Source organism: Siphateles boraxobius, unplaced genomic scaffold (genome assembly GCF_051911475.1).
Source record: "Siphateles boraxobius isolate OS27281-9 unplaced genomic scaffold, OSU_SipBor_1 125, whole genome shotgun sequence".
Lineage (NCBI taxonomy): Eukaryota > Metazoa > Chordata > Actinopteri > Cypriniformes > Leuciscidae > Siphateles > Siphateles boraxobius.
Window position 1 is genome coordinate 118,670 of NW_027508728.1, and position 25,149 is coordinate 143,818.

Below are 25,149 nucleotides of genomic sequence, written 5' to 3' on the forward strand. Positions count from 1 at the left end.
GGAGAGCCTGTGGAAGAGGCCTGCAGATCCTCCCGGGAAAAGAGATCCCATAGACGGGCATAATCCCTCATGATCTGCTCACCCTGGGACGGGATAGGGCAAATGACCCGTTCACCGTTGGTTGGTGTGGACGACCAGCATCGCTCCCGGAACTCCGATTGGAAGGACATACTGTCTGCTGGGTTCTTTGATGGTCGGTTCATTCTGTTACGTGGATGCAGATTGACGAACCCAAAAGCAGACTGAAAGCTCTTCACACAATTTATTGAAGACAGAAAGGGGAAAACAAAGCCCATGAGGGGGCAAAACAAGACAGGACTTGGGTGACTAACTAGACAACGACACTGACAAAATACTAGAAAACAAACAACACTTCGAGAGATACTAACAATGACTAGACCTTCAATGACAAGACTTTCACAGGATACTCACAAGTAACGTTTGGCAATGAACCGACACAAGACAGCAAACACAAGGGGATAAAATAGGGAGACACTAATGACAAAGACAGGTGAAGCTGACTAGACAATAATGACGAGACGAGGATAACAAGGGGGCAGGGTAACGTAACGAGACAACACAAGCACATGGTTCAAAACAAGACCATGTGCTTGCACACAAAACATGATTCTGTCATGATCCTGCCTCAAGACAAGAGAAAATCAAGGACACGAGGGCAGAATCATGACACCCCCAAAGAGCTCGCTGAGGCCCCCTTGTGGGCCGCGACCCCCCTGTTGAGAAACGATGCTATAGTGAACATGATGTAGATTTTAAACCCAGAAGACAAAAATTTAACCAGCTTCCCCCAACAATTAAATCTAACAGATGCTAACATTGTCTTTAATGATGTTCAACACATACCTCTGTTAAAAAAATCAAAAAATAATTAGTTTAGGGTTTCATGACCATTTAAAGTGCATTTTATTGTGCCATAAATGCTTGTCAGCAGAACAATTTAAACTTATTTCAAAGTAGTAATGAAATGACATATAAAGAGGTACTTAAATGGGATAAAAAGCACTTTAAATTTGCATTTAATATAAATTGATATATATATATACATTTTCATTTAATTGCAAATACATGCAATTATGTGTGGTCAAAAACTTTTAGTTCAGTTCTCACTGAAAAAAAATCAGTGTCTCCACCGGGTAGAGCTGGAGTCTGTGTGTGTGTTTGTGTGTGTGTGTAATTATATATCTTATCTGTTGTTCTCCAGTGTGGTTCAGGAAATGAACCATTATATGAGCTTTATCTTGCATGAGCTGATGGTCATGAACTCTATCTGAAAATGAAAGCTCAGGGTTCATCCCTCTACTAGCGCTCTCATTGGCTGTCCTGAAGTAAACTAGCGCTCTCATTGGCTGTCCTGAAGTAAACTAGCGCTCTCATTGGCTGTCCTGAAGTAAACTAGCTCTCTCATTGGCTGTCCTGGAGTAAACTAGCTCTCTCATTGGCTGTCCTGAAGTAAACTAGCTCTCTCATTGGCTGTCCTGGAGTAAACTAGCTCTCTCATTGGCTGTCCTGAAGTAAACTAGCTCTCTCATTGGCTGTCCTGGAGTAAACTAGCGCTCTCATTGGCTGTCCTGGAGTAAACTAGCGCTCTCATTGGCTGTCCTGAAGTAAATTAGCGCTCTCATTGGCTGTCCTGGAGTAAACTAGCTCTCTCATTGGCTGTCCTGGAGTAAACTAGCTCTCTCATTGGCTGTCCTGGAGTAAACTAGCTCTCTCATTGGCTGTCCTGGAGTAAACTAGCTCTCTCATTGGCTGTCCTGGAGTAAGGCATGTGTTGACTCTTCTTAGGATGTAGCTGTAGTTCGGTGTGTATCAGAGATCAGAGTGTTTATGCCACAGGACCTAATGGGAAACATGCGGTTCGATGTACAGTCAAACCAAAAATTATTCAGACACCAAATATAATTTTTGATATTTTTTCACTAGTGTGTGCAGGACATTATAGTTCATTTATGTAATTGAGGAGAGCAAAATAAAGTAAAATGTGACATATAATACCCAAATATTCTTCATACAGTGACTACCAGTAACATTTATACAAATTCGGGACCAAATATTATCCAGACACTTTGAGCTGATCATGAATATTCTGAGAGATATTCAACATAATTCATGTGTGAGACTCTAACAGAAGGACGGACAAAACCAGTCAAATATCAACTGATTTCTAGTCATATTTTATTACCATTTTCTAAACTATAGCGAATAAACTGTGATAATGTGAGAAATGTAGAAGGTGTCTGAATAATTTTAGGTTTGCCTGTATGTGACATCAGGATATGTCTGCGCTCAGGCCGATGCAAACTCATCAGCTACTTGATATTTTCCACTATAAAATGCTTTTATAGCATTTTATAAGCTTTTATGTGCTGATCACACCACATTGATAGTGAAGATCAGAAGTGGTAGTAGGAATATATTTTGGACGTAATTCATGAAGTCCTACACCTTTAGTTACGGTTAATAACAAGGTCTTAAACTGTAAAACTGGCATAAAACCGCCTCTGATTCCAATTCATCCTTCGCAGGGAGTTTGATTGACAGGCGATCTGACCAATCATAATCCGCCATCTGCCATTTTAGTCCGACAAAGCAGTCAGGAGAGTTAGTAGATGAACATCGGTGGATTTGAACTTGAAAAACGTTTTTCCGCAGTTAAAACAACATTCCTTCTGATGTTCATTCATGTTTATATGATGCTATAAATTAACTAGAAGGAAGAGATGATCAATTCACGACACATTAAAGAGCCACAAAACGGTATTTGTTTATATTTCTTTAAAAAATTACCAAATTTGAAAGTTTGACCGGCGCGTATTTTTCTCTCCATGCATGTTAACCAATGAGTGCATTCACAGCGGGAGCAGCTCGCGCTCAGTTAAAGCACAAACACATTAATGATGAACAAAATAAATATGATTTCACACAAAAAGTGCCCAAAATGCACAGAATTTGCATGTTTAGTGTGTTTGAACAAGCCAGAAAAGAAAATGAAGACTTATTTAAAAATACAAATTTACCCATTCAAACTTCTTTTAATTATTCAGTTTGGGTGCAAGTATGGTGTATTGTAAAAAACAAACAAAAAAAACTTTCTTTTAGTTTATTTAAGACACACACAGGTACATATAGCACAACCCAAATCAATCCCGAGTGTACAGGGTTTTTGTTGCTTACTTATAAACATATCGAAGTATGACTGAAACGACGAGATCAAAGCTGTTTTCGTGGTTGTTTTTGTCGTTTACCATTTACATGCAATTGTTGTACACCTCTCCATCTTAAACTCTAAAAAACACTGGGTTAAAAACAACCCAATTTGGGTTGTTTTCAACCCAAGGGCTGGGTATATATAGGACCGAACACACATTGAGTTGTTTATTTAACCCGGTATAATGGGTTGATTTTACCCAGCATAGTTGATTCATACTTTTTTGTTTTTACTTCATACATAAATTAATGTCTAAAGATTAACTTAAATCTTCTAAACTTTAAAAAAAATACTTGATACAACCACTGGGCTTGTATGATATTTTTTTATTTTCAATCACATTTTACAGTGTAGTATATTTTATATCATTTTTAATACATATTGCCAACAATTAAGCTTTTCTAAAAAATATTAGCATTAAAAATGAAGGATTTAGAAGTAATTGAAGTGTGATGACCCAGTCTCTGTTGTACCTGCGTTTCATTCGTAGCCGAAATACACTGTGACTCCATAACCTGTCCACACACAATCAGAACAGATACATCATACGTATTTATATTATGTGTATTTTTGAATAAAATCATACAATTTTAAGCAAGGCATCAAACGTTTCCATCACCTGAAAAGACACAACACTAGTGTAGGAGACTCACGTCGTGCCCCTGTTTGTTGCTTTGCATAAAATTAAACAATATACAGCACAATAACGAATTTATAGATACAATAAAATGTACACAAACCTGTAGACATGCACCATTTTGACGGAGCGCCACTGCTCTCTCCTGAAGAGGGCGCAAAAAGCCTGCGATAACTAACTCAACGCCTGGGTTATTACGTCTGACCTTAGATCTGGGTAAAACAAGAAAACTACTCAAATACTGAAAAAAACCCCCAAAAGGCTCAATCCGGGATTTGGATAGAAAAAGTAACCCAAGAGTGTGACAAACGTCAAGACTATCAAGTTTATTAATGACCAACTTCTAAAAACAAATGTATAGTTGTCTTTGTAAAGAAATGCTCGCTTTCATGAGTCATAAAAACACAACACAAGCCCAGAGTGAACGCTGAGATGCGTCTCTTCTGTCTCCCGGATGCTTAAATCTGCTATTAATGGTGTGATGAACATAAAGCCCTTAACACACACCCGTCTCTCTGTCTGCGTCGCACACACCGGTCCTGAAGCGGTTCTCAGTTTCACACAGCCTCGGTCAGATGTCTTTATAGGCAGCTAGTGCTTTAAAGGGGACATATCATGGAAATCTGACTTTAAAGGGGACATATTCTGGAAATCGGACTTTAAAGGGGACATATTATGGAAATCTGACTTTAAAGGGGACATATTCTGGAAATCGGACTTTAAAGGGGACATATTATGGAAATCTGACTTTAAAGGGGACATATTATGGAAATCGGACTTTAAAGGGGACATATTATGGAAATCGGACTTTAAAGGGGACATATCATGGAAATCGGACTTTAAAGGGGACATATAATGGAAATCGGACTTTAAAGGGGACATATTATGGAAATCGGACTTTAAAGGGGACATATTATGGAAATCGGACTTTAAAGGGGACATATTATGGAAATCGGACTTTAAAGGGGACATATCATGGATATCGGACTTTAAAGGGGACATATAATGGAAATCGGACTTTAAAGGGGACATATTATGGAAATCGGACTTTAAAGGGGACATATTATGGATATCGGACTTTAAAGGGGACATATAATGGAAATCGGACTTTAAAGGGGACATATTATGGAAATCGGACTTTAAAGGGGACATATTATGGAAATCGGACTTTAAAGGGGACATATCATGGAAATCGGACTTTAAAGGGGACATATCATGGAAATCGGACTTTAAAGGGGACATATAATGGAAATCGGACTTTAAAGGGGACATATTATGGAAATCGGACTTTAAAGGGGACATATTATGGAAATCGGACTTTAAAGGGGACATATTATGGAAATCGGACTTTAAAGGGGACATATCATGGATATCGGACTTTAAAGGGGACATATAATGGAAATCGGACTTTAAAGGGGACATATTATGGAAATCGGACTTTAAAGGGGACATATTATGGATATCGGACTTTAAAGGGGACATATAATGGAAATCGGACTTTAAAGGGGACATATTATGGAAATCGGACTTTAAAGGGGACATATTATGGAAATCGGACTTTAAAGGGGACATATCATGGATATCGGACTTTAAAGGGGACATATAATGGAAATCGGACTTTAAAGGGGACATATTATGGAAATCGGACTTTAAAGGGGACATATTATGGATATCGGACTTTAAAGGGGACATATAATGGAAATCGGACTTTAAAGGGGACATATAATGGAAATCTGACTTTAAAGGGGACATATTATGGAAATCTGACTTTAAAGGGGACATATCATGGAAATCGGACTTTAAAGGGGACATATTATGGAAATCGGACTTTAAAGGGGACATATTATGGATATCTGACTTTAAAGGGGACATATAATGGAAATCGGACTTTAAAGGGGACATATTATGGAAATCGGACTTTAAAGGGGACATATTATGGATATCGGACTTTAAAGGGGACATATAATGGAAATCGACTTTAAAGGGGACATATCATGGAAATCGGACTTTAAAGGGGACATATTATGGAAATCGGACTTTAAAGGGGACATATCATAGATATCGGACTTTAAAGGGGACATATTATGGATATCGGACTTTAAAGGGGACATATAATGGAAATCGGACTTTAAAGGGGACATATTATGGAAATCGGACTTTAAAGGGGACATATCATGGAAATCGGACTTTAAAGGGGACATATTATGGAAATCGGACTTTAAAGGGGACATATCATGGAAATCTGACTTTAAAGGGGACATATCATGGAAATCGGACTTTAAAGGGGACAGATCATGGAAATCGGACTTTAAAGGGGACATATTATGGAAATCGGACTTTAAAGGGGACATATTATGGAAATCTGTTTTTAAAGGGGACATATCATGGAAATCGGACTTTAAAGGGGACATATCATGGAAATCGAGACTTTAAAGGGGACATATTATGGATATCGGACTTTAAAGGGGACATATTATGGAAATCGGACTTTAAAGGGGACATATCATCGAAATCGGACTTTAAAGGGGACATATTCTGGAAATCGGACTTTAAAGGGGACATATCATGGAAATCGGACTTTAAAGGGGACATATTATGGAAATCGGACTTTAAAGGGGACATATCATGGAAATCTGACTTTAAAGGAGAAATATCATGGAAATCGGACTTTAAAGGGGACATATCATGGAAATCTGACTTTAAAGGGGACATATTATGGAAATCGGACTTTAAAGGGGACATATCATGTAAATCTGACTTTAAAGGGGACATATCATGGAAATCTGACTTTAAAGGGGACATATTATGGAAATCGGATTTTAAAGGGGACATATCATGGATGTCGGACTTTAGAGGGGACATATCATGGAAATCGGACTTTAAAGGGGACATATCATGGAAATCGGACTTTAAAGGGGACATATTATGGAAATCGGACTTTAAAGGGGCCATATCATGGAAATCTGACTTTAAAGGGGAAATATCATGGATATCAGACTTTAAAGGGGAAATATCATGGAGATCGGACTTTAAAGGGGACATATCATGGAAATCTGACTTTAAAGGGGACATATTATGGAAATCTGACTTTAAAGGGGACATATCATGGAAATCTGACTTTAAAGGGGACATATCATGGAAATCTGACTTTAAAGGGGACATATAATGGAAATCGGATTTTAAAGGGGACATATTATGGATATCGGACTTTAAAGGGGACATATCATGGATATCGGACTTTAAAGGGGACATATCATGGAAATCTGACTTTAAAGGGGACATATTATGGAAATTGGATTTTAAAGGGGACATATTATGGATATCGGACTTTAAAGGGGACATATCATGGAAATCTGACTTTAAAGGGGACATATCATGGAAATCTGACTTTAAAGGGGACATATGGATGTCGGACTTTAAAGGGGACATATTCTGGAAATCGGACTTTAAAGGGGACATATCATGGAAATCTGACTTTAAAGGGGACATATCATGGATGTCAGACTTTAAAGGGGACATATCATGGAAATCTGACTTTAAAGGGGACATATTATGGAAATCGGACTTTAAAGGGAACATATTATGGAAATCTGACTTTAAAGGGGACGTATCATGGATATCGGACTTTAAAGGGGACATATCATGGATATCGGACTTTAAAGGGGACATATCATGGAAATCTGACTTTAAAGGGGACATATGGATGTCGGACTTTAAAGGGGACATATTCTGGAAATCGGACTTTAAAGGGGACATATCATGGAAATCGGACTTTAAAGGGGACATATCATGGATGTCAGACTTTAAAGGGGACATATCATGGAAATCTGACTTTAAAGGGGACATATTATGGAAATCGGACTTTAAAGGGAACATATTATGGAAATCTGACTTTAAAGGGGACGTATCATGGATATCGGACTTTAAAGGGGACATATCATGGAAATCGGACTTTAAAGGGGACATATTATGGAAATCGGACTTTAAAGGGGACATATCATGGAAATCGGACTTTAAAGGGGACATATCATGGAAATCGGACTTTAAATGGGACATATCATGGAAATCGGACTTTAAAGGGGACAGATCATGGAAATCTGACTTTAAAGGGGACATATCATGGAAATCGAACTTTAAAGGGGACATATCATGGATATCAGACTTTAAAGGGGACGTATCATGGATATCGGACTTTAAAGGGGACATATCATGGAAATCTGACTTTAAAGGGGACATATCATGGATATCAGACTTTAAAGGGGACGTATCATGGATATCGGACTTTAAAGGGGACATATCATGGAAATCGGACTTTAAAGGGGACATATCATGGATATCGGACTTTAAAGGGGACGTATCATGGATATCGGACTTTAAAGGGGACATATCATGGATATCGGACTTTAAAGGGGACATATCATGGATATCGGACTTTAAAGGGGACATATAATGGAAATCGGACTTTAAAGGGGACGGATCATGGAAATCTGACTTTAAAGGGGACATATAATGGAAATCGGACTTTGAAGGGGACAGATCATGGAAATCTGACTTTAAAGGGGACATATCATGGATATCGGACTTTAAAGGGGACATATCATGGATATCGGACTTTAAAGGGGACATATCATGGATATCGGACTTTAAAGGGGACATATAATGGAAATCGGACTTTAAAGGGGACAGATCATGGAAATCGGACTTTAAAGGGGACATATCATGGATATCGGACTTTAAAGGGGACGTATCATGGATATCGGACTTTAAAGGGGACATATCATGGATATCGGACTTTAAAGGGGACATATCATGGATATCGGACTTTAAAGGGGACATATCATGGATATCGGACTTTAAAGGGGACATATAATGGAAATCGGACTTTGAAGGGGACAGATCATGGAAATCTGACTTTAAAGGGGACATATCATGGATATCGGACTTTAAAGGGGACATATCATGGATATCGGACTTTAAAGGGGACATATCATGGATATCGGACTTTAAAGGGGACATATAATGGAAATCGGACTTTGAAGGGGACAGATCATGGAAATCGGACTTTAAAGGGGACATATCATGGATATCGGACTTTAAAGGGGACATATCATGGATATCGGACTTTAAAGGGGACATATAATGGAAATCGGACTTTAAAGGGGACATATCATCCAAAAAGTCCAAATCTGACTTTTTCCGTGTTTAAGTGCTATAATCCGGTGCTTCTACCAACCCAGAAAACTTGAAAAGTGAAACCCAGAAGTTTCAGAAGCGACAACAGAGAGCAGTTCTAACGCAACGGCAGAAGATCCAGCAAAGCCTGAAACTGTTCTGTTCTCACAATGTTGTACACACTTCATGTTAGGCTCACTAACACTGCTTTGTGATTCTCCACATGACCAACAGAGGGCGACACCACTCTCTCAAACTCCTGCTGGTCCCTCTGAGATCCTCACACAAACATTCTGACCTGTCAATCATCCTGTCAAAGATAAAATTCTCCACATTTAATTTCCTACCGTATCGGAGAGAAATGCAGAAGCTCGTTGATCTGCAGTCGCGGGTCTTTCATGCAGAGAACTCCTCATATTAATGATGCATTTAAAAGTTAATGGCCAAACGCATCTTTATAAAAGTCCACATTTTTATTACAGATGAAATATAACACGGATGACATTAAATAAATATTTTTAAATCGGATTAAACTTTGATTAGTCACCCAAACCTTCATCTAAACCTCTCAGCGTCGGTCACACATATCCGCCATTTGTAGTTTTTTAACACTTTTAAACTCATGTTTGTAGTTCCTCCTCCAAAGCGCAATGGGTTCTGGGTAATATGAGCCGTGATGACGGATCCACACTTCTAAAATCCCCCGGAAATAGTAGACCATCCGGGGACTTCCGGCACACTCTCTTCAACATACGACACACTTATACTAATCTCACACACTGTTAAGGAGGGATAGCATGGATGCAGGGACTGTGTTGTTTCTTCTGTTGATTTATTAACATTTTCAGCTGTCGTCTTATAGTCCTTATGTTGAATGATCTGTCCAGGGTTTTAAATGACAGAAGCACATATAGACCCCCGGCCCTTGTGGCCTCTGACCAGATAATTGCCCTTTTTGCAAGACTTTTTTTAAGTTCATATTTTAGTTTTTGTTTAAAATTGTCCCGTGGCATCAATTCTTCACTAAGCAAGTTCCCACCAACGTATTCGTAATAATTTTGCGAGACCACGCGAGGCTGTCACACTGATGTTGTTTGACAGTGTTGACGTAATATAGCGTTGTGCAAGGTCGTAAATGTCATCGAAATTATTAAAAACTCCCTCAAATTTCAGCATATGAATTGCCCTTGTAGGTTATTGTGTTTTGTAGTATATAGTATAGTATAATTATGCAATATCACACAGAGCAAGAGCGCTGTTTTCTCGAATATCAGCATGATTGCAAATGTGATTGATGTCATTTTGTACATCAATTCAACAAACAATAAGTTGATCATGAATTGACCATTTTTTGACACAACGTTGTCAATTTTGACTGTTTTACTATATTTTGCCAATGAAAATAGTCCGAAACAAAGCAGAAAAGTTTGTTCTCGAATGACTCACTGTTTTTGAACAAATCGGGTGAGTCAATGATTCAATGATTCAGTCATAATGTCAGTGGACACTTGCTTCTTTCATGAATGAATCCGCTGGTTTGAACGAATCGGTTGAATGAATGATTCTATGATTCACTTATTACGACACTGCCACCTACTGGCGGTTTTAGTTGAATATATAAAAGTATCATATATAAATAATTATAATATTTATAAATAATTATAAGAGGGTTGCCCTTATTTCACTTGAGCACCTATACCTAACTATGGGTAACCAACCTTGCCAAGGTTATTTACAGGCAAATAAACCAAAGTAGTTACTGGTTTAGAGATTGGCGTTGTTACCACCAAAAACTTTGAGTTGCAAACCTAGTCAACATAGCGGTGTTTCGTTCTCGAATGACTCACTGTTTTTGAACAAATCGGGTGAGTCAATGATTCAACGACTCAGTCATAATGTCAGTGGACACTTGCTTCTTTCATGAATGAATCCGCTGGTTTGAACGAATCGGTTGAATGAATGATTCTATGATTCACTTATTACGACACCGCCACCTACTGGCGGTTTTAGTTTCATATACTTCAGTACTTTCCCTTTTTGTTTGTAAACTCTTTTGGTTTGGAGGTTCAGCTGTTGTGGCATTAAACTGCATTTACTGCATAGAGTAGTAGCCTGACCTGATTTCCTTTCCTTATTCACGGATGTGACGTAAACAGACACAGATGAATGACGAAAGCACACAGTTTCCCGGGAAATCCGTCCACCCTCAAAAAGTGACAACTTTAACATGCTATATATAAATATCTGTGGGTTATTATGAGCTAAAACTTCACATACACACTCTGGGGACATCAGAGATGTATTTCACATCTTGTGAAAAGCACGTTATAGGACCCCTTTAAAAACAGCACAGTGACTCCCAGCATTCTCAGCGGCTTCATACAAATTCACTGGAAACATCAGTCACGCAACTCGTATGTGAAGTTTAACGCTGGCTATTTCCAGTTTTAAAGGCCTCCACATTAATATGTTTTGGTTTGTAAACGCATCTTTTTCTCTCCGTTTTGTCTTGAAAATGAAAACGAAGCTTTTTGAAAACTCTCCGAAGTGGATAAATTTGAAAGCGCTGTTTTCGTGTTTTCGTGTGGACTGTCAAAACTGAGGTATTTAAAAACGATGACGTAAGTTTAGTCATGTGACGCATATTGTACCAATAGATATTCATGTTTATGTCGGTATTGTGTCGGTTATGTGCTGTTCAATTTCACCCAGTTACTAAGATATGTTACTTCACACACTCTTCACACACTCAGTCCTGCACAGATGACCTGAAACTCACTCGCATCTGCTGTCCTGAAAGTGAGCTCTCATGAGGGTTTACACATGCGCTGGAAGCTGAATTTAGCTTTTTCAGTGTGGATGAGAAAGTTTTGGAAAACCCTTAAAAAGCCAGTGTGGACGTAGAGCGTTTTTAAACGAAACGGCATCTTTAAAATGTATCCGGATTAATGTAGACAGAGCCACAGACGCAGCACACGCTCTTGTTGCTTCAGCTCGCAGAGGATATTTGTGTATTTACGGTTTCCTACAGGAAGCTGTGGCCTGACTGCAGTTCTGCTGTGTGTTAAACTCCTCGACCCGACACTCACTCGCTTTCTCTCGCGCCGTGACTCTACGAATGCCGTCTACATGAGTCTCCTGCGCCTCCACAGGCTCTCGGTGGTCTGGAAGAACTGGATGTTCAACCAAGATGCTGAGTCTTCTGACGCCAGCTCTTCTTCACAGGTGGAGAACGCCAGCGAGAGCGACGACGACGCTCTGCAGAGACACGGACCTCAGAGACACTCGCGGCGCCGCTTTCACAAGGTGAACGCCGGAGGAGAACGACAACTCATCGTAGACGCCCAGGACGCCTCGGACACGGTAAGAGCTCCAATATAAGAGCATTTCTAGTGGTTCAACAGTTTATATGTTGACCCTGAACCACAAAACCAGTCCATTTGTGCAATTGCTGAATAAATAAGCGTTCCATTGATGTGTGGTTTGTTGTGATAAGACAATATTTGACTGAGATACAACTATTGAAGATCTGAGGGTGCAAAGAAATCGAAACATTGAGAAAATCCTCCTTTAAAGTTGTGCATTTATGTGTGCGATTTTGCTGCATCCACTCACAAAAATACATTTTTGATATATTTACGGTAGGAAATGTACAAGATGTCTTCATGGATAATGATCTCAACTTAATATCCTAATGATTTTTTTTGGTTTTAAAAGATAAACTGGTATTTTTGACACATACGATGTATTGTTGGCTATTGCCACAAATATACCCGTGCGACTTAAGACTGGTTTTGTGGTCCAGGGTCACATATAATGATTTGTAATGTCTGAGAAATGCCTGTGTGTGGCGAGTGAAGTTCAACACACACGTTCATGTGTTGATGAGTTTCTTCCGCTGATATGATCTGTCTGTCAGTTAGGCTTCTCAGTAATCTGTTGGACACACTCCTCAGTTCTGGGACTCGAGGCTTTGTGCCGTTAGTTAGCAGAGACTGTACTGTACTGTTTCCTGTGTGTGTGTGTGTGTGTGTGTGTGTGTGTGTGTGTGTTGCAGGTAATAGCTCATCCTCTCTTTGTTCACTGTGGATGTACTTTGTTTTTCTCAGCTGTTCTGTGTCATGTGTTGGTGCACATAAGCACGTGTTTATTGAACATCCAAGCCCAAAGAACATTAAACTACTGTATTAATTTTATATTTCTAAAGGAAGGATCAACATGATCAAAACTTTGCTGATAAACACTCTCCTCCATCCCTTCTGTCTCTAGTTTAGACTTTATCAAGTAAAAGTCTTTTAGTGTAATTGTCCTTCAGCTCGTGTGTTTCTGCTGTCAGATCTGCACTGATTTTATCAAGTAAACGCAAGAATAACTTTGATAGTGTTAGTAATATTTCAGACTAAAGCAGCTTCGGCTTACTTAATTATCATACATATTTAAAAAAAAAAAATCATGAGCATCATATATGATCATCAGTCTTTTGAGGAAGGTTTATTTGTTCATTTTCAATGATCAATGTATTGCAATATTTTTTTTAAACTACACCTTTTGATCATCAAAACGATTAATTTGAATATGATGTTACTAAGACATTATTAGCAGATATCGATATTTATATGCATTTTATGGCAGTATCTGTTATGCTGCACAATTTTCGAATGTCCTACTTCTAATTCAATAATATTTACAGAAGAAAATCTTAAATCTCTATAATCATTTATGTAATATGCCTTTTTAAAGTTTATTTCGAATGAATGTCAAGTAGAGAAATTAACATACTTTCACATGGAGTGTGTGTGTGCAAATCTTAATCATAATTTTTGAAAAGGTTTAACTTTTTTATTCAAACAATTATCAGAAATTCTTAATTAGTAAATGTCATTCAGGGTTTTCGAGAGTTGCACCACTTGACATTGATTTGGCACACAAAATATAAGCATTGAAACCTTTAAGATTTTGTTTGTTTTTCGAAGAAATAATAAAAAAACTCCAAAGTATGTAAGATTTTCTTTTCTTTTAGTAAGACGTTTTTCTCGATGATGATATCAGGGCAGTTATTTGGCTCCCAACACTTTTGATTTTTGGGTACATGAATAGACAGGCCATGGCTGTGCGTTCAGTAAAGGCTCAGTTTAGATGTGAAGTGATCAGCAGTGAGAAAGTAAACAAGGTATGCAAACTAGAACGCTTGTCTGTGGTGTCGTTTCCTGTCAGACTGAAACACGTCTGGGCCACTGAATGTCAGTCAAGCTCTGATGGTTCACTGCTGGTCCCTTTTGAACATTCTGTTGACTATAAGTAACTACATGTCAACGAACCCTCAGTAGAGTACTAGTAGAGGGTTAGTAGAGTATTAGTAGAGCATTAGTAGAGTATTAGTAGAGCATTATTAGAGTATTAGTAGAGCATTATTAGTGCATTAGTAGAGTATTAGTAGAGCATTAGTACAGTATTAGTAGAGCATTAGTAGAGCATTAGTAGAGCATTAGTAGGGTATTAGTAGGGTATTAGTAGATCATTAGTAGAGCATTAGTAGGGTATTAGTAGAGTATTAGTAGAGTATTAGTAGAGTATTAGTAGAGCATTAGTAGAGCATTAGTAGGGTATTAGTAGAGCATTAGTAGAGTATTAGTAGAGTATTAGTAGAGCATTGGTAGAGCATTAGTAGAGCATTAGTAGGTTATTAGTAGAGCATTAGTAGAGTATTAGTAGAGTATTAGTAGAGTATTAGTAGAGCATTAGTAGAGCATTAGTAGAGTATTAGTAGAGCATTAGTAGAGCATTAGTAGAGTATTAGTAGAGCATTAGTAGGGTATTAGTAGAGCATTAGTAGAGTATTAGTAGAGCATTAGTAGAGCATTGGTAGAGCATTGGTAGAGCATTAGTAGAGCATTGGTAGAGTATTAATAGAGCATTAGTAGAGCATTAGTAGAGCATTAGTAGAGTATTAGTAGAGCATTAGTAGAGCATTAGTAGAGTATTAGTAGAGCATTAGTAGAGCATTAGTAGAGCATTAGTAGAGCATTAGTAGAGCATTAGTAGGGTATTAGTAGAGTATTAGTAGAGTATTAATAGAGCATTAGTAGGGTATTAGTAGAGCATTAGTAGAGCATTAGTAGAGCATTAGTAGAGTATTAGTAGAGCATTAGTAGGGTATTAGTAGGGTATTAGTAGAGCATTAGTAGAGTATTAGTAGAGCATTGGTAGAGCATTGGTAGAGTATTAGTAGAGCATTAGTAGAGTATTAGTAGAGCATTAGTAGAGCATTGGTAGAGTATTAGTAGAGTATTAGTAGAGTATTAGTAGAGCATTAGTAGAGCATTAGTAGAGCATTAGTAGAGCATTAGTAGGGTATTAGTAGAGCATTAGTAGAGTATTAGTAGAGCATTAGTAGAGTATTAGTAGGGTATTAGTAGAGCATTAGTAGAGCATTAGTAGAGCATTAGTAGGTTATTAGTAGAGCATTAGTAGAGCATTAGTAGAGTATTAATAGAGCATTAGTAGAGCATTAGTAGAGTATTAGTAGAGCATTAGTAGAGCATTAGTAGAGCATTGGTAGAGTATTAGTAGAGTATTAGTAGAGCATTAGTAGAGTATTAGTAGAGCATTAGTAGAGTATTAGTAGAGTATTAGTAGAGTATTAGTAGAGCATTAGTAGAGCATTAGTAGAGCATTAGTAGAGTATTAGTAGAGCATTAGTAGGGTATTAGTAGGGTATTAGTAGAGCATTAGTAGGGGCATTAGTAGAGCATTAGTAGAGCATTAGTAGAGTATTAGTAGAGCATTAGTAGAGCATTAGTAGAGCATTAGTAGAGCATTAGTAGAGTATTAGTAGAGCATTAGTAGAGTATTAGTAGAGCATTAGTAGAGCATTAGTAGAGCATTAGTAGAGCATTAGTAGAGTATTAGTAGAGCATTAGTAGGGTATTAGTAGGGTATTAGTAGAGCATTAGTAGGGGCATTAGTAGAGCATTAGTAGAGTATTAGTAGAGTATTAGTAGAGTATTAGTAGAGTATTAGTAGAGTATTAGTAGAGTATTAGTAGAGCATTAGTAGAGCATTGGTAGAGCATTAGTAGAGCATTAGAGTACTAATAGAGTATAACTGTTAGTGGACTATAAATAGCGTAATGACGTACAGTATGAAGCACAGAACGAGCTGTTGTTCCGGTTGAATAAAGTGTTGTATAAATGAGTGTCCCGTTTATGGCTTGTGACATATACACGCGCACATCAACCCGATTGCTTTATTTATCGTTCATGTAAACACCGTGTTCGGATTCATCAATCGACTGATTTCCAGTGTTGTGCCTGAACGCGTTCATGAACTCTTTCATATTTTGGGCGAACGTGAACTGAACGTACTGTATTACTGCCTGATGAACGTCACTGTGAACTGGTTCATTCTGGTGTCTGTGAACGGCACGCTCTCTCAGTTTAACTTCGTTCAATAGAGTGCCAGATTTCTATAGAGAGCAAAAACCCGGATAAAACACACCGTAAACAGGCCTTAACATGTAGCGGAAAAACACCCAATCTGGCAACACCAGCACCAGTGTCGCACCGCCGCATGAGTAATCAACACAACATGCAGCAAAGAAGCGTCATATGATCATTTAAACGAGTTTTATGACAAGGTCGGTGAGGATGGGAAAAATCTTACAAAGTCCATGTAAACGTAGCTAGTGTCAGAGAGCCTGTGTCCGCTGTTGAGTTCGGGGTTGAAATGACTGATAGTGATAGTGATAGTGCAGTGTGTCACAAATGTGTCATTTATGTAGGAGTAAGACTCATTCTCAGCTAGTGCAGTCAGCATGAGGACTGACGTCATGTGTCATCGGGACTCAGTGCCTCACTCACTCCTGTGTAGCTTTTGTCTTCAACTTCAAGACATACAGTACAGCAAAGTGCTTTAGTAGATATACGCAAACGTAATGTTTCAGAAGTGGTAATACTTGTTCTTTCTTCAGTTGGCATCACCTCTATAGTCCTTTAAAAAGATCTTAAAAATATAATGAAAACATATTTTCTGCCTCTGCAGATGTAAAAACTGACTTGTGTATAATATAAGAGCATTTGCACTTTCTTAAAAATACACAACAAAAGGACAGAATGCACATTTGACTTACGCTAACAGACAGCAGACAAACGGCTAGTAGTGACATCAGCGACACTCCACCTGTCACTCAAGTGGCCACGCCCTTAATTACAGAACTTTAAGGCTTAATATCATTTAAACGGATGAGTTATAAAATAATGCACCCCCTTCACAGTCATCATGAAGGGCAAAATTAGCGATATAGACCAAAACCACTTTTGCACCAGACTGTAAACATTTTTTTTCTGCTGTAAAGTTGGGCACTTTAACATGAGGGTTTATGGGATTGACTCTCTTTTGGAGCCTGTCTCTAGTGGCCAGTCGATGAACTGCAGTTTAAGACTCTTCAGAGACCGGAAGGTTGTCGCTTGGTTTTCAATCATAATTTTTTTTTTTTTTAGGAATGCACCAAATTTCCATTGCCAAAAAATTTGGCAAAAATGCATTCTAGGTGCGAACAGAAACAGGTTCGACCCAATCGCTCTTTTGGTTATTAGCGCTTTAAATATAGCGTTACATGAGCTTCACGAGGAGAGAAGCTTGGCACAAAACTAATGTGGCACAAAATTAATATTCATTAATATTGATAATATTAACTGGAGCTGGATAATGACACTATTGTCTTCTGTAGAGCTGCTTTACAGCTGAAATTCAATTTGTTTCATAATTGATGAATTTTACAACATCAACAGTGTTTACTAATATAAAGCTGCCTTGAAACAATCTGTAGTGTATCACTATTTGCCCATTTTCGCCCACTTTGGGCTATAAAAATGCTCTTCAGAAACACTACGGGTGACGTCACACACACTACGTCCATATTTAATACAGTCTATGTTGGAAATACTGTTGAAATTCTTGTTTCAGTTCATGGAATCACGGTGCAAAAGGGTTGTGAATGAAAACTCCTTTACCCAATGCTTGTGTGTGCTGCGTATTTCACTTAGCTTAGCGACATGCAACGGACCAACTCCATTGGAATCAACTGTGAGTCTCTTATGGGCTTCACGCTTGATATCCACCAGTAGCCGCGTTTCCATGACAGATTTGCACAAAACTTTTGCAATGTTTTATAAATGTCAGGGGAAAAAAACGATTGTGAAATGACGGTGTTTTCATTAACCGATGATATGCGACTAAAACGTCTTATTTTTTTTTCCTCTCGTGATAAGTCATTCCAACAATCACGGCGATGGATGTTTGTAGGTTTCCGTATATCTCAGCCACCGCACTAGACATTATATTTAATGGAAGGAGACATGGGCGTTTATCCAGCATTAATGGCAAGGAAAGAGCGTTATACTGAGAGCGGCTCATATGAGGAGTTTCTGGGAGTTTCTCCCTCATTTCTGCTTCAAGATCTTGATTGTGGGATTTCTTAGTGGTTTAGAGTCCAGTATTCCCGTAATTCTTTCGTCTTTTATGAGTTTAATAAAGAACTCCGTCTCTTCTTCTGTCCAAACACACCGTCAGGTGACTGTGAATGCGCAAAAACTGTTTCCTATGCAGTTCTGTGAAATATTCCTTTTTCGAATTCCCTGAAAAACCACGTCACGTGAGCGTAAAATCTTTTTTTGCGATAAATGGGAGTTTTTATTAAATTTTCCATTGGCTGTAATTCGCGCAATTTGAAGGGTAATGGATACGCGCTACTCATGAGGCTCCGCTTGAGCTGGACAGGTTTGCTGTGCACTCATCATTAATCTGCAGGAGAGCGGCTGGAAGCTTCATGAGGAGAATCTGCTGTTTGTGCTGGAGGTCTAATTTTAGAGGATGACATCATGCCCCCCCCACCCCCGCTCATGTTTTCATCCACTCAAAGCAGAGATCATCTCTCATGTTGGATGATTTTCACTCGCTTCAGATCCCAGTACACTCTACAGGAAGTGTGTGTGGGAAGAGCTGGGAAAGTAGTATGAAGTGATGTGTGCAAGCTCAACCCTGCAGGCGTTAACTTCCTAGCGCTAGACCAGAAAGTCCATGATGCAAACATAAACATCAGTCGTCATTTACTCATCCTCGTGTCTTTACAAGCTCGTATGACTTTCTATTCATTTTTTTATGGAAGACAACAGGAGCAACTTTGAAGAATGTTCTTCTACGATTTCATTTCTGACATTTTTAATGTAATTCAATCAATTTAAATCTTTAGTTAGGGGTTCAAGCACGTTATTGTAAGTATTTTAATAATTTTTCTATTGCCGTAAAACTGATCGTGTAAATTTTTATTCACGGTCGCTAAGGTGCGCCAAAACGTTTAAAGTGGGCGGAGCCACTTTTAGTAAAATTACTATAACTAGAGAAAACAATTTGATATATTCACCAAACTTTGTATGTGTATATGGTATATGGATGAGCTCAATTTGAGGTCACAGTACTAAAAAAACATGGCAATTGGGCACTTTTTATTTGGCGCTATAACATATAGATTAGGCACTATAACAGGAAAAAAAACATGGAAATGGCTATAACCCCCCAACAGTTAGTCCGATTGACTTGGAAATTGCTATGCACTGTCTTTATCGCAAAAAACATGGCCGCCATGGGCCAATGAAGTTTGAGCACCTATTAGACAAGGTTATTGGAGGCCGATCGGAACGAAACTCGTGGGCGACTCATGGCCCTAGAGGTCTGTGATCATTTTTGGCAACTAGGTGGCGCTAACGCTATTTCACACATCCACACAATATGCATATCATTTGATAGATCTCCTCATACTGAACAACTTTGAACCACTGCTGTCAATCAAATCGTTCATTAAATATACGCAATTATGTAAAAACCTACTTTTGCAAACTAATCCTAGGTTTTTAATCAATCTGAATAAAACCAATGCAGTACAATTCTCTGGACACTCCAGATCCATTATAATCAAAAAAGTTGAACTTTACCCTTTGGGTTGCTATAACAGGGTCATTTAGAAAATGGGTTTGGCCAAATGCACACAAAAGCCTGTAACTCCTAAATGAAAACTCGGGACTTTGCGAAAAATTGGTGAGCATATGCGACATATGATTCTAAACAAGCATGCAAACATTTATGAAGATCGGACCATAGATGGCGCTATAACTGTTAAAAATCTTTAAAAAAACATATTTCCTATGTTAAACTGCCTATATTGGCTGTAAATGGTCTATTCCTTCTATGATTTAATTGGTTACATGGTTGCTAAATAATATAAAATATATTTTTACACATCTCTTTCCATCTTCATGTACGTCACTTCTCAGACAATCCACAGCCCGATAAACATGAACACATTTAATCAGCGAAAACAGGAGGCGTCCAACACCAACCCAATTTTCTTCATGCCTTAAAATATCTTGAATGTAACTTGACACCCTTGCCTCATTTAGTATGCGTGGTTTATGAATATGCAAATGAGCCCCGCCTCCACTCACTCACTCAGAGATCCACTCGTTGACGATCACACGTTGATCTGATTGGTTACAAGGTAGTTTGTGACGTCAGAAACACCAGCGATTTCAAAGCGTGTTTTTGAGACTGTCTTTGGTTCATTGCAGTTTTAAGCAGAAAATACTCAGCAATGTTGTCGACTTGTGAATTTACACGTGTGAAGCATATTACAAACACCACATAGACACATAAACAACATTAAAAGCTGGATTTCCACCACAGGGGGACTTAAACAAATTAGGTCACTTGCTTCAGTTGAATGCTCTAGTGAGCAGCTAGTGCACGTTCACAATGATTTTTAGTTAGCAAGAGGAAACTGATATCAAGCGTGTGTGTTATTGTCACTGTCACTCTTCTGAAAGCTCGAGACAGTGAGACCCGTGTGCACACAGACTCATTATTGAGCGTCACAGACGCATTAATCAGCCTCGAGACGCCACTGTCCCACTGATGCACTGTGTGTCTTAAATGTACATTTCCTGAAGAAAATGTGGTTGTGCTCGCAGTGGCAAAGCTCAGCTCTGGGCAGATTCGCACACAATTAACATGATGCTTATAAAAAAGGATATTTTTAGCTACACAAGGCAAATGGGTTGTAAAAGTACAATCTATTTTTTGTGTTCCATGCGGGTATTTTATATTGATCGATTTGAACTGAGTTCCATTTTTATTTATTTATTGTTAAAAATATAGGTTCCACTTTATATTAAGTGGCTTTAAGTACTATTTACATACATTGAAAAATAAGTACAATGTACTTCTTGTGTTGATGTTGTATTGTAAAACACTTGTGCTGCTATTGAGGTGTGATACCTTGAGGTTTGGGTCAGGTGTGTGTGGTATGGGTCGGTTTAAGGTTGGGTTTAGGTGTAAGGGAAGGGTCAACAGTGTGATTACAAATGTAATTACATAAATTAATTACAGCTGTAATTACATGCAGGTATTTTCAAAATATAAGTACAATGTAAAAACATGTATGTACACAATAAGTCCATTGTATCAAATTATTAATTTCAATGTTAGTATATAGTACTTAAAGACACTTAATATAAAGTGGGACCAAAATATATCATTTCTTCCCCCTGTGCGCGCGAGTTGAGGCTTCTGACCCAGCACCCAGCTCTCAGAGAGGAAGCACATCCGCTGTGTCTGTCATGTTTACGTCTACATCTGCACCAGTTCTTCTTATGCGCTCGATAAACCTGCCTGGAGCCATGGTTTTACAGTGGAAGATTAAATGTTTTGTTTTACTAAGAGATTTAAATGTCTTCTCTCTAAAAAACAAAAACACTGGGTTAAAAATAAACCATTTTGGGTTGTTTTAAACCCAAGGGCTGGGTAAATATAGGACTGAACACATGTTGGGTTAATTTAACCCAGCAAATTGGATTGTTTGTTTAACCCAGCATAATGGGTTGATTTAACCCAGCTTGTGTCGTGTTCAGTGGAGGACCGCCGCTTTCAAACACGGAGACAGGCTCCATAATCTGTCCATAAACAATCAGTGAACAGTATCATACGTATTTATATTCTGTACCTTTTTGAATAAAATCATACAATTGTATTCAAGGCATGAGAAGACTCGTTTCGGAGACTCACATCGCGCCTCTGTATGATGCTTTACAGCACAGTAACGAATTTATAGATACAATAAAACAGGGATTAAAGTTCTCCGTCGCTACGACGGATTTCCGTTAATTGCAGCGAGTCTATGACGGATTTCCGTCAATTGCAGGGTTCCCGTCTGTCCTTAATGTCTTAAATTCACTTTTCATAATGTTAAGGCCGTAAATAGGTTTTCATTTCTCAAATAGTGTGATAAATGTCTTAATTTTAGTTTGAATAGGTCTTAAATTAAGGAAAGACGAGGTGTATTCACCCTGCTGAGGGGGATGTGATAAAGCCTGGATCGGAGCGAAAGCACGTTCCTCTCTCCACTCTAACATTCTGTAATCACTTCGCTTATGGTCCAGTCCGGGTTTTCAATTCCCGCTCACGGAAAAACTGCTCCGTGTTCACTCAATTAATCTTAGTTTTGGAGAAGTGCATGTCAGGCTACAGCTGGTTTGCTGCGGTCCGAATCCGAGCGAGTTTGTTCCCTGCGCCCCCCGCAGCGTTGGTCTGGTTTCACGTTCAACTTAATTCTATCGAACCCTGGTGCGTTTGCGTGCATATTACGTCAACGCAAACGTGCACGGCGCATGATAGAAAACAGAACGCGGGTCAATATTGGCCGTTTCTCAATACCAATAGGCTACGCAAACCTCGGACTTGCGTCCTTGATAGTTCGGACTTGGCAAGTTCGACTCGGGAGAACGAACTCCCGAGGACGCGAGTCCGGTTATTCTGCAAACGGATCCGCGTCGATATTGGTTTCGTCACTCATCTCGCTCTGGCTACTCCGGTTATCTCTTTATGTATATTTTAGTCAACAATAAAATGAAATATGGTATAAAATACAACTCTGCCTCTTTTCATCAACAATAAAACGAAATATATACAAAACACCTCTTTTCATTTATAAATGAACATATTATCATAAACATATTAGGCCTATATGGCCACACAAATGTGGTTCAGACAACGCACATTGATTATCTTCACTCCATATATTTATAACAACACGCAATATAAAACACAACCCTGCTTCTTTTTGTTTTCATTTTAAAAATATGAAACATTATTGATCATTAAAACTGACAAACTTAACAAACAGAGACAGGGTTGTATCATTTTATTTTATTATGCATGTACACATACAAGAGAATGCATAGTAAAATATATAAAGAATATTTTATATATTTTAGAATATATAACATTACACAACCCTGTTGCTTTTTGTTAAATGTCAGTTTTAATTATCAATAATATCCATAAAAGTATAAGTAGCCTAATATGTAGGCTATAAGAAGCTATACAATGAGAAATAAAGCAAACAATTCAGTCAAACATTAGTCAGCTCTCTAATAGGCTACACAGTTAAAGTTAAATAGCCTAAATATATAAAGTTATGAAACTTCACTTTGCCCTCAGCCAAAACGATTTGCCATTAAACAAACTATATATTAATATAATTTAGCATTGTTTGGTCTTATAAGATAAATAAAAACATGCACTGAAAAGTTATGTAGATGGTTGATTATTTGTCAAGCTAAGTAATTTTTTTTCATAGATTAAAATAGCTTTTAAAATATGCAAACTGGCAATATTAAAGCGGTTTAAAACATCTCCCCTTAAAACGATATTGGTCTCGACTATTTAAATAAAGTTAAAGGAATATGACTTGGCCTGAAAAAAATTTTCAGTCAGAAGAATTTTTTTCACTTTAATCCCTGATAAAATGTACACAAACAAGAAAACTTCCCAACTACTGGGTTGTTATCCAAATACTGAAAAAATAATCCCAAAAAATTGCCCAAAAGGCTCAAGCCAGGGCTTGGGTAGAAAAAATAACCCATGATTTTTTTAGTGCATGAATTACAGTATAATAAACAAGTACTGCACAGGGTGGAAGGGCAAAAGTTAATATTTTTAATATTATTATGGTTTTAAAGTAATATTTCAGGATGCAGTGTGTAATTTTTTCTTCTGAACATGTCCTGTCTGCCATTGGTCAAACAGACAGATAGCCCCGCCCCCAAACTTTTTTTTCTTTTTTGGAATTAAATCTCACAAGTTTTACTACACACATCATGCATGTTACATGAAAAACATCTCTACAACACAAATATAGTATTATAGCTCTACCAAGTCTCTAATATTTTCTGTCATATGCTGAACATGACACATTTCACCATATGAATGGCTCACTAATAGTTTCAGTTTATTTATAAAGCACATTTATAGTTGACTCAGCATAGAGTGGACATTGAACAAATATATTTCACCATTTTCAAATATATGAACAAAAATCCATCTGAATATTATATTAGGCTAAATAAAGCTAATTGATTTATTCTTGTTGTTGCATTTATTATAATGTATTAGTGGTTTGTTTCTGTGTTTTCTTGAAATAAATGAGCTAAATATGCTTTTTATACTGAATCTGGAGAGACATTTTTGTTTTTAAAGTAAAATGTGAATTGAATTTTTTCAATCGTGATTAGAAAACATCCCGAGCTACATGGATAATGACCCTGTATGTTGTGTCGATCCCGTTTGCTCTGAGCTCATAGAGGACTGCATCTTTATGCTATCTCTGTTCAGTTAATGTTCTCATATGAATGAATGTTGATTAATGTGTTTGATGAAACCCTGCATTGTGTGCAGTGTGTAGCAATCCCCATAATCCTTCACACCAGCGTGTGTCCTGTGCCTCGGGAAGCTCCATGTGCTGCGCTCTGATTGGCTGCCTCTGAAAGAGATGATGTCATGCCTCAGCTCCTGAGCCGAGGGAATCGTATGCGCTTCCCAATGCATCCCATCATCAGAGGTTCAGTGCGTGTGTCCCAGCATTCCTGACTTAATAACAGGATCAAGTGCTTGAGAGGTTCATCTCTTCTGCTTTTTTCCCTCGTGCTCCTTTGTCACGCTCACAAAACACATTAGCATAGCGAGTGCTTTACACATCCGCAGTGATTTACGCTCGTTTGTGGAG

At 38.1% G+C, this 25,149-nt stretch overlaps 1 protein-coding gene across 18 annotated transcripts in view; it reads left to right on the forward strand.

Moving 5' to 3' along the window:
• The window catches only part of rapgef6 (Rap guanine nucleotide exchange factor (GEF) 6), a 187,406-nt gene that overhangs the window by 68,222 nt on the left and 94,035 nt on the right, over positions 1 to 25,149 (forward strand). For all 18 annotated transcript variants that reach the window (XM_077224609.1, XM_077224617.1, XM_077224624.1 and 15 more), the window contains one exon: positions 12,264 to 12,401. In XM_077224609.1, coding sequence (XP_077080724.1) covers positions 12,264 to 12,401 — 138 coding nt within the window. The remainder of the gene's footprint in view (positions 1 to 12,263; positions 12,402 to 25,149) is intronic.